This window comes from Humulus lupulus, chromosome 9, assembly GCF_963169125.1.
Source record: "Humulus lupulus chromosome 9, drHumLupu1.1, whole genome shotgun sequence".
NCBI classification, from domain to species: Eukaryota; Viridiplantae; Streptophyta; class Magnoliopsida; order Rosales; family Cannabaceae; genus Humulus; species Humulus lupulus.
The window spans coordinates 42,188,291-42,199,945 of NC_084801.1; the positions used below are offsets into that span (position 1 = coordinate 42,188,291).

An 11,655-nucleotide genomic window follows, 5' to 3' on the forward strand; every position below is an offset into this window, starting at 1 on the left:
AAATAGAAATATAAATCCAATTTTGTTGGTACTTAGCTACAATTCCCTTGGGTTCGACCTCACCTGTGTGAGTACTACTTGTATGATACGTGCACTTGCGTGTATTAAAATTTAAAGCAACAAGTTTTTGGCGCCGTTGCCGGGGAATTGTTTAGTTAATATTACGTTAATTGGATTAAATTCTAATTTGGTTTTCGTTTCACTTTTTGCTAACTTGTTTGTGTCAGATTCTTCTTATCTCATCTCAGGTACCATTGGTTTATGCGACGTCAAGGACCAGCTGTAAGAGTGCCTGTTGATCCTGAGATAGAGAAGACTTGCCGACAGAACAGAAGAAACAAAAGGTTGGAAAGAGTTGTACAAAGGATTGAGCAAGAGGAAGTTATGGCCAACAACTATAATAATGGGGGTGCCATAGAAGACCAGGCTAATGGTCTGAATCCACCCGACCGTAGCCTGAGGGACTATGTGTTGCCAACAATGACAGGGGTCCAGTCTTGTATAAGACCACCCACCATAGATGCAAACAATTTTGAAATAAAGCCAGCCATACTTCAGATGGTTCAATCCACAGTCCAGTTTGGGGGACTACCCACTGAAGACCCAAACATGCATCTATCTAACTTCATGGAGCTCTGTCAGACATTTAAGATGAATGGAGTTAGTGATGATGCTATCAGACTCAGATTATTCCCATTTTCTCTGAGGGAGCGAGCCAAGAGTTGGTTGGTATCTTTGCCACCTAACTCAATCAATACATGGAATGATCTTGCACTAAAGTTCCTCTCCAAGTTCTTCCCTCCAGCAAAGGCAGCTAAGCTAAGGGGGGAGATCAACAACTTCTACCAGCTGGATAATGAATCTCTATATGAGGCGTGGGAGAGATTTAAAGACTTGATAAGGAGGTGCCCGCATCATGGGATAGAGAGATGGATGTTAGTCCATAACTTTTATAATGGGTTGTGTGGTACCACTCGCACACTCATTGATGCAGCAGCTGGTGGGGCATTTATGAGGAAGAGCGCCAATGAGGCGTATGATTTGTTAGAAGAAATGGCCATTAACAATCAACAGTGGCCTACTGAAAGAGGTAACTCGAAGAAAGTGGCTGGTTTGCATGAGATTGATGCAATATCTAAGTTAACTGCTCAAGTTGAGGCTTTGACTAAACAGCTGCAAGGCAGTACAATGGTAACCCCCGTGATGCAAGCTCAAACTATGTGTGAATTATGTGGGGGTCCTCATGCTTATGAAAAATGTCAGTACGCGGATGTCAATAATATGCCATTGGAACAAGCTCAAGCCATTGGGAATTTTCCTCGTCAAAACAATAACAATCCTTATTCAAATTTCTATAACCAGGGTTGGAGGAATCACCCCAATTTTTCTTGGAAGAATGACCAACAAGGCCAGTCTTCAGTTCAGCCGTCACAGCAACCATTTCAGCAGCCACCTCCTGGGTTTTACCAATTGCCCATGCGACAACAACAGAATCGTATGAGACAGCCTGATACTCAATCTGATGTTCTTAATCAATTCATGACTGAAACGCGGTCTTCTATTAGAAATTTGGAGAACCAGATTGGGCAATTGGCTACTCTTATGGCAAACCGTGCTCAAGGTAACCCTCCTAGCACCATTGAAGTCAATCCAAAAGAAGAGTGTCAGGCTATTACATTGAGAAGTGGGAAGAAATACGAAGAGCCAAGTGTGGAGCAGTCAGATGAAGACAAGGTTCAGGATCAACAAGCACAGGGCACAGTGGAAAAGAAGCAAGGTGAAAACAAGGTTACTGTATACCTCCCAACCAAAGAAGCTACACCACAAGTGAGCATAGATCACCACATCAAGATTCCCTACCCACAAAGGCTCCGCAAGAACAACCTTGATAAGCAATTCTCAAAGTTCCTTGAAATATTCAAGAAACTACATATCAATATCCCATTTGCGGAGGCCTTGGAGCAAATGCCAAGGTATGTTAAGTTCATGAAGGATATTTTGGCCAAGAAAAGGAAGTTGGAGGAATGTGAGACAGTGGCACTTACTGAGGAGTGCAGTGCAATCTTGCAGATGAAACTACCTCCCAAGCTTAAAGATCCGGGTAGTTTCAATATTCCATTCTCTATAGGGGGCTCAGTCGAAACAAAAGCTTTATGTGATTTAGGGGCAAGTGTGAATCTAATGCCTCTATCTATTTTTCGAAGGCTAAAATTGGGAGAAGCTCGCCCTACAACGGTTTCCTTACAGATGGCTGATCGCTCCATTAAACATCCTCGTGGAGTGATAGAGGATGTCTTGGTGAAGGTGGGTAAATTTATTTTCCCCGCTGATTTCATAATTCTTGACATGGAGGAAGATGCAAACATTCCCATTATTTTGGGAAGACCATTCTTAGCCACAGGACGAGCTTTAATCGATGTACAAAAAGGGGAGTTAAGGTTGCGAGTCCAAAATGAGGAAATAAGTTTTAATGTCTTTGCAGCAACTGAAATTCCTACATGTTGCAGAGTTGATGTGGAGAATGATTGTCAAGAATCAATTGGTAAAAAGAAGAAGAAGAAGACCAAAGAACGATTTCGAACAGTTCGACGTCGTATGAAAAGATTATTGTGTGGCAAGTTTGAAGGTTTCGATGACATTGGGGATAATTTCAATATTCTCAACAGTAGAAGGGAGTTTTCCTTGTATGACACGATGGCTCTCAAGGATGCAAGAAGTGGACTTGACCCAAGTTGAAGGTGTAGAGAAGTGAGCGTCCAGCTAAAGACGTTAAATAAAGCGTTGTTGGGAGGCACCCAAATCTTTTAATTTAATTTTAGTTTTGAAGTATGAACAATTTGGTTTTTACTTTTATTTTATTTTTAGTTTTTGTTTTCAGTTTTTATTTTTAATTAGACTTTGTTTAGTTTTTTTTTTGTTTTTTTTTTTTGTTTTGGGATTGTAATGTTGAATCATGAAATACATAAAAAAAAAAAAAAAAAAAACATTAGCGTCACAGCACTGAAGGCTGGAGCCACGGCGGTACATTGGGAATTCCTTTTAAGGCTCATTCGGGTAAGTTCTCTTCTATTGGGTTGTCATGTTCACATTGGGGACAATGTGAAATAAAAGTTTGAGGGAGGGGCTTACTTTTCTGTTTTAGTTTAGTTTAGTTAAAATTTTGTTGTTTAATTTTGTTGTTTTAGTTGTTGTGTGTGTCAAAAGTTAAGCCGATGATATGAATAATTGTTGTTGTTGTCGCTTGTCAAACGGAAACTGTGTCTAACCGTGTGCTTGATTTGATCACTCTTTGGATTAATTTTGATGCCTTTTGGAAATTTTAGTATATGTTGCAAATGTGAATAAGTGGATTATGCTATACATGTGTTACTTGGGTTAGAGGTATGAATTGATGAAAAAGATAAAACTTGCATTGCTTGCCTTTTGAGACGAAATCCTTGATGACATGTGTTTTGGAATATGATTTAGGCAATCTTTTGGAACGTTTGGGCCTTTCAAGCTTACCCTTATCATTATTATCCCTAGTTCGCCTATTTGTGCCTTAACTTGTTTGATTGATTGTGTAACCACTTCATTAAGCCAAAAATGTACCAATTATTATTTTTCCCTGTCCTGTGAATTATGCCATAAGCTTAGAAATAAGTTTGGGGGAACGAATTGTAATTGGGTAAAAAAAAAAAAAAAGGGTATTGGTGTAAGTGGATGAACGATGTAATTTTCCGATTGAGACAAGTGTGAAATGTAAAAGTGCTTGCAACATCACTCAATTTTGATTCCTTATTTCAAAAAAAAAAAATTGAGTGATGAATAATTAAATAAAGTGATGTTGGAGCATTGAGTATGAGTCCTCAATCAATAAAAAGTGGGTGAAAAAGGGGATGGTAATTGAATGCAAGGTGGGTTGTTTGATTGGTTTTTGATGTGCTTATGGTATAATGAAGCCTAAATGTCTTTTCATCCACCTTTACCTAAGCCAAAACGTTATGAACCTTTGAAGTCCTTTTGATTCCATAACATGTGTTGTTGACATTAGTGGAGAAAGGTAAGTGTGCAAGCATATTGAATTTTGGCTAGTGGATTGTTGGAATGAGTGAGGCATGTATGGTGTTATCTAGTTATTCATTTGTTATTTGCAAGGTATAATCTAATTTCCAATTGAGGCATTCAGATTAATTGTTGGAGTTTTTGAATTGAAATTCTGGTTGATCAACAGTTGAAGTTTTGTGAGTGATGACGGCGTGGTTTAAATAAGATTGGAGGCTTAACTTGTCATGTCTATTTGTTTTAGTTTAATGTGTCGTTCCCTTACTCGAGGACGAGTAAGAATAAAGTTTGGGGGAGTTTGTTAGGCTAAGTTTAGCCTACTTCTTAAGTGTCTTGATCATTGTCTTTTTAATGGTTTATGTGTTTTTGGAGCAGATTTATGCTTGTTTTGCTTGATTTCAGGTTTAAGCATATGTTTTGGGCATTTGGAGTGGATTGTGGAGAAAGTATGCTAAATTGAAGGGTTATTCAAGTTTTGCTGAAATTGCATTAGGGCCGCGGCGCAAGAATTAGCGCCGCGGCGCTAGTGCGTATTAGAGCCGCGGCGAGCCCTTTTCCAGAAACTCAAGATTTCGAAATTTCCGAGTAGGGCCGCGGCGCAAGAATTAGCGCCGCGGCGCTGACGTCCGTACACCTCAGAATTTTAAGGGCAATTTTGTCATTTTGGGAAATATATAGAATGAGGTCTTCATTCTGAAAAGGGGATCGCGATTTTGGACGAGAAAACAGACAAAAAGGGAGAAAAGACAAGAGAAGACGGATTTTGGAGCAAGCGTGGGCGATCTCCGACAACTCCCCATCTAGTTTCATCCTCTTTTTCTTTGATTTTCCTATGCTATTGTTTAGTTTGATTATGGATTTAAATTTTGAGATGATGAACTAAACTCTTATTAGGGATTTGATGGATATTGACTGAGATTATCCCATGGTTAATGCTATTGATTATTTCTTCTCGCTTGTCTATGAAATTTGTTCATATTTATGCTTAATGTATGTTTGAGATTGATCACCTTGAGCATGATTCATGATCCTAATGTGAAATCTGAAAAGTGAATATTAGGAATGCTCTAAGTGTATGAACATAGGTTTTGATGCGAAACGAAAGTATTCGCATAGCTTATGTGACTTATAGATTATTACTCAATGCGAATTGATTGTTGTGCTATCTCAGAAATGCAATAGTTGACAATGCAATTTAGGACCTAAATGATCTGAAAAGAGTTTAGGTAATTTTATAATCTGTCATTTCATTGAAAGAAGAAGAATAGTCAACTAGCGTTAACAATTGGGTAATCGAAGCAATTGAAATCATATCCCTATCTTCGCATCCATTGTTAAACCCTTAATTTCTTATTTGTTGATTTTGCTTATTTTGTTTCTGCATTACTATTTAAACACCAAATTTTATTGTAGCCAAATAGAAATATAAATCCAATTTTGTTGGTACTTAGCTACAATTCCCTTGGGTTCGACCTCACCTGTGTGAGTACTACTTGTATGATACGTGCACTTGCGTGTATTAAAATTTAAAGCAACACATAGCGAAGCTAATCACTATAATTAGGATAATGTAGGACTAGATGAACATGATGAAGGCCCTACTCAAATTGCAGGGCATTCAAATGGAATTGTCACTACTAGAGATTCCACTTCTAAGGGCCTTAACCAGGAAACAACAAGACAAACAAATAGTTGGGGAAAAGTAATGAAGACAGTTAGCTGATCAACACCAAGAGAGGAATGCTCAGGATCCACCATGCAATCTTAGATAGGAATAATTAGATGGTGCTTGGAGGGCGATTTGCACGAGGACCTACCCCTTGTTATACCTTCTAGTGAGAAGAAAATCGAGCAAAGATACCACCAACATCTATGAGTTTCTTGTTTTCTATCAACCCACAACCTAAAGATGCCAAACCTGAACTAGGAGCAAAGCCACTAGTTAAGGATGCATTGTATACATGATGAACAACATCCCAGACACTACTTTCTTTAGGGTAGCATGTAGGCAAGCGAGCTCAAAGCAGGCCAATAACTGACCATGAAAACTCTAGCAATCGAGGATTGCCTCATGACTTGTGCAAACACCTCAATGCACAGAAGAGTAAGACACATACAAATGTCACTCCTATCAATGGTCATCGTCTAGACATCAATCTTGTGTAAGTTGTAGACCATATCCAGATGAATCTGGATTCCATAGACCAAATGGTAGCTCAAAGGACCATAGTGGGATATGACTCATATAAGGATGAGATCAATCCATTTATTGAGTGTCTCCCGCAAGCTCCTTTTTCTTGTGGATTTAAAATGCCAACGATCAACTCACATGATGGTGTTATGATTGGTTAAATACATAGGATGAGTGTTGTTATAAAATTTAGGTATAAAATACTTAGTGAATTTCACATAGTTTAGATGTGAAATTTGAGTTTCAATTGTAGGCACTTTAAAAATGTGTTTTTGGGTTTAAAATGACACATAGAGGTATCTAAGGTTCCCTAAAAAGTTTGGTAGCTTTTAGAGCAATTTTAGGCCCATTGGAGGGGCACAAGTCAGGGAAGGTGGCGATGCGTCGCCTCCTTGGAGGCATTACATCACCTAAATGTAAAGGGGCTCAAAAGCCCCAAGGGGCGATACATTGCATTCTAGTTGGTGATACGTTGCCTGGCAGGTGATACATTGCCTACATCCAGGCGATGTACTGCCTGACATTTTTCTATGGACAGGTGTTTAAAGCTCCAAATGATGAGTACTTTAGCTCTAATCGTATTGGTTAGACCTAATGGCAGTTGCTACACTATAAAAGGGTCATAATAGAGTATTGGAAGATTTGAAAACTCTCTCCAATCTCTTTCTAACCTCTCTCTCTCTCTCTAGCTTTCAAGAATCTCTAGTTTTCTCCAAGTAACTCATAAAGAATGTTCTCAAATTTGTGAGTTTTGAGGTTTGTTCAATCCCAATAAGAATCATTTTTGAAGAATTATGTATAAGCCTTGTTTTTGCATTGAAGAAGAAAAATCTCAAAGTGGTGGTTCTTCAAAGGGTTTTTGAAGGTTCATCAAAGTTGAAGAAGTTTGTTCTACAACTAGGGTTTGCATCATCTTTCTGAATCCTTCTTTGGTTTTTGTCAACCATTATTTCATGTAGAATCTAGTTTTTGTGGTGGTGTAATCTCACTCTCCCCCAATAGATGGAACTGAGGATTCACTTGATTACCAAAACTATTAGGTTAATGCCAGTAAAACATGTATTTTGAATTTTTTTTAGTTGAAATAAATGATTTTATATATTTTTTATTATAATTTGAATAATATTTAAGTATCAGAAAATTTCTAACTTGTTAATGTAGCTACAATCTTATATAAGTATGAGAGGATTAAATTTGTAGATAATGAATAGAACAATTTGCAGTAAATATTCAAGTTATGGAATCTTTAATTTCAATTTCTATTATAGTCTACTATTATTATGAATGCATGTGATCTACATCTAGATCACTCGTGTAGGTAGACATCTGAGTGAAGGTGCTCTATAAAATAAGATTATATATGAATGGAAGCAATATTTATTTAACTATTTATAAATAATGTTTACTTTAACGAGTTAAAATCATATCAACTGATGGTTATATGTAGATTAATTAGAATATCGAAGGGATTATGAACTCTTGTTTATGTCATTTGAATCTTCTGATTCAATTGTTAAGGCTTATTAGTATAACAGGCTAAGAACTTTTGTTTTAGAGGTTCATTTGTTGTATTCAACATGTAAATCAGAGTGTGCAGCGGAATGTGTATTACAAAAAAATTCTTTTAATATCGAAGACTATGATCATTATATGTATGTATACATTAAATCAAACAAAATAAAGATTCATACCTCTTGAATCCTATCAAGTATCCTTACTATCTTTTATTAAAAAATAACGAACATCCAAACCACAAAATTCCACCAAGCTCCATACCGTGATCTTCCAAGACAATCCTCAACACACTAGGATGTGTATGGTCACATAGGATGTTAGACATTCTTGGTGTTCTCAATGTTGGGAGAAAGTGAGATTACACCACCACAACAATAAGAATCTACACACACTAATGCTTGATAGAGTCTAAACCCTAGTAATTGAGGGATGGAAACCCTAGTTATAGAATAAATACTTTGTTCTTCTTGCAAGCTTCAAACCATAGGTAGAACACCACTTGAATTATTTTGATGAAGAGAATCAAACACATGGATTATACATGAGATGTATCATTTTCCAAATTCTTTATTTCCTAGCCCTTCATCGATGCTTGAGGCTTTCTTTAGTAGGAAAGGGACTAGGGATTGAATAAGCCTTAAAATTCACAAAGACAAGCAATTTATTTATAATTTCTCGGAAAAATCTTATGATCTTGAGAGCTAGAGAAAGAGATTTGAAAGAGTGATCAATCCTATCAAAACTCAAAAAGATCCCTTTTGTAGTGTAGGCACCATTATTAAGTCCAACCAATAGGATTAGACCTTTTGAACACATTATTTGGAGCTTAAAATACATATCTTTATGAACACGTCAAGCGATCCATTGCCTATTCTGTCTCACATAAACTTCAAGCTTTTAGGTGATGCATTGCCTACATGGAGGCAATGCAACAGCATATAGGAAGGTCTAACTTCTCAAAAGTAACCTTAAACTCCTCCAAATACTCCCAAGCTTTGTGGGCATCCTTAGATACCTCAATATATCACTTTGGACCTAAAAATATAAATTTTAAATGCTTACAACAAAAAGTCAAATTTCACATCTTCATTATGTGAAACCATTAGGGTTTTACACTGAGCTTGTGTAATACCACTTGAGTTTTGTTAACCAATCCTAACACTCAACACATGAGATCGAGAGAGGTTGGAGAAGGAGAGAGACTTAGAGAATGTATCAGTCTTTTTTTAGGCTTTCTCTAAAAACTGAATTATCCATCTCTTTTGAAAATAATTATACATTTAGATTTTATAAACCTTAAAATATCTATCAATGCAGATTCAGTCAATAAATGGCTAGATTTAGGTTTTAATTATTTAATCAAACAAAAATATCTCTTTTAAATAGTAATTTAAAAAATAAAATAATTCAAATTATACCATTTTGAACGATTCCAAATTGGGTTTGACCCTAGTTCACACTTCAGTCACTGTGCACGATGATTGGGCGTGTAGGATTGTGGTGCTCCCTAATTTTTTCTCATTTATTTATTTCATCAATAGGATAAAATATCTATTGTAACATCCCAAATTACCTAATAAGACTTAGGGCCTTGATTAGGGGGCCATGATGGCAAATTGTAGAAAATTATGTGATTTAACTATGAAATATGTGTTTATGTGATATATATGTGTATCATTATATGATTACACAAGTTATATTATAATATGACTAGATATGCAAGTTTAGGTGTATTAAATATGCATGTGGGCCCGTTTTTTATTAGAAGGGCAATTTTTGTAATTTAGCCTATTACGAGTATATTTGGAACATATGTACATACATGTGATATATATGTGTGAGACCACATTATTATGTTGATATATTTGGGTTACCCGGCATGAGGCGATCCTAGGGAGCAAGTTAGCGGGAAACTCACAACGGGACCTAATACCCAACTCGAGGTGAGTCAATGGGTGTTTTGGGTATCTAGTACATACCGAGTTATCGGGTAACTAGAATAAATGTTCGAGGATATATTTAGTGTTAGTGAGATTAGGAGGGAATTTTGGGGATTTTGACCATTTTACCCTCAGGGACGCTTTTGGTACCCCAAGCCCTCAGGATTTACATAGAGTTACTTAAATTCTAAGTAACCTCACAAAACACAAAAACACTCAACAAAATACTCTCCTTCTCGTTACTCTCTCTCTCTCTCTCTCATGTTCTTTGAGGAATTTCTTTGAATTGTGAGGAAGAAAGGCTGAAATAAGGGGAATCAAAGCACGTTTAGGCTTGGGATTGCTTGGGGAAAAGCTTGGCATCGTGTAGGGAAATAGAGGTATTGATTTCTAGCCTTAATTCCATATATTTTCTCTGATTTTGGCTGAGTTTTAGAACTTTGAAAACTAAATTCTGAGTTGGATATTTGATGAGGTTTTGGACAAGTTTAAGCTTGAGTTTTATAGGTATTGAGGTGCTAAGTTGATTGAGAACTTTGTTTTTGGGATTTAGCTAGTTTGGATAGGCTTTTGGTAAGATTTGGCTTGAAGAAAATGGGGAAAAACTTGATTTTCATGTCGAGCCTCTATTCGCTCGTTATTGACGGGATTCTTTAATATGGTTGTGACTAGGTTATCACCAAGGGCTCGAAACCGGGATCGTGATCGAGAGTCGTTCTTATTATACATTACACTCGAACCTAAGGTAAGAAAACTGCACCCAATATGTGATATATGTGATTAGGGCCTGGCCCTGTTGTTAAATGTATTTTTGAATAGGACTCAACCCCCTAGGAATGAACATGATTAGGATTATGCATATGATCGTTGATTAAGCATGCTTGAATACTCCGTGTCTGTATAATTGTTTAATGATTGTTTGCATTGTCTGCGTAATTAGGGTTCGAAAGAACATGCTTATTATTGTGTTTGCATTTAATTGCATGGAATACATGATTAATATGTATGCATATTTGTATTTTCTGAAGTATTCTTATCTATATTTGTATCTGTATCTATTTTTCTGGCTATCTGAATATCTGGTTAAGGCCTTGACTTATTAGTCAAGGGTGGCAATAGCGCGTTGTACAGTGGTTGAGAGGCTTGGCCTAATTAGGGACGTTTGATTATGTTGGTCAACCTTATGGTCATTGGAAAACAATGCACTTGGCCAGGTACTCAGAGCTAGGACAAAGGGCTTTGGTTGACTCTATGGTCACATAGCTAAGGCATAGGGCCTCGGGTTGACTCCATGGTCATCTTTTCAAGGTAGCGAGCCCCAGAATGATCCTATGATAATTTATTTGTAATTGTTTGCATGCATGAGTAGGTTAATACAGTTGGGCATGCTAGATATGCATCTGGAAATTTGTATTTACTGTTCATGCACATGTTTAAGTTTTCTTGCTGAGTCTTGGCTCACGGGTGCTATGTGGTGCAGGTAAAAGGAAAGGGAAACTAGACCAACCATGAGTTGGAGAGCTTCGGTGGTGGTGTGTACATATGCGGCTGCTTGACCACCACGTTCGAGGATATCTTAGAGGAACTAGGGTTAAATCCCTTATTTTGCCGCTTAGGTTGGCTGGTTGTAACTTTTGACTTGTATATAACCTTTTAAACATCTGTTTATATTATTTTGGGATTCCATGTATATACTAAATTTTTACTAAAAAGTCAATATTTCCTTTTGACAAATTTTTTTAACCTTAACCCTTGTCACTAACCTTTGTTACATGTTTTTAACCACTGGACATGATTAGCAAGTCAAGCACTATTTAAAGTACATAGTGTAACGGTCTTGGATTAGGAGGATGTTACAACTTGGTATCATAGCTGCCAAGGTATAAGGGTTCCTGAAGACTGGCTGAGCATGTACACTCGCCATTAAAGACAAGCTCGACTCAAGGTTTGGTAACTACATACATG

At 37.0% G+C, this 11,655-nt stretch overlaps 1 protein-coding gene and 1 non-coding gene across 2 annotated transcripts; one reads left to right on the plus strand and one right to left on the minus strand.

Moving 5' to 3' along the window:
• The first annotated feature begins 261 nt into the window (after positions 1-261).
• On the plus strand, positions 262-2,736 carry LOC133799652 (uncharacterized). Its single transcript, XM_062237649.1, has one exon. The coding sequence runs from the start codon at positions 262-264 to the stop codon at positions 2,734-2,736; it is 2,475 nt and encodes an 824-aa protein (XP_062093633.1).
• On the minus strand, positions 817-923 carry LOC133802849 (small nucleolar RNA R71). Its single transcript, XR_009877595.1, has one exon. It is a non-coding gene; the product is annotated as a small nucleolar RNA R71 (small nucleolar RNA).
• Positions 2,737-11,655: the final 8,919 nt, after the last annotated feature.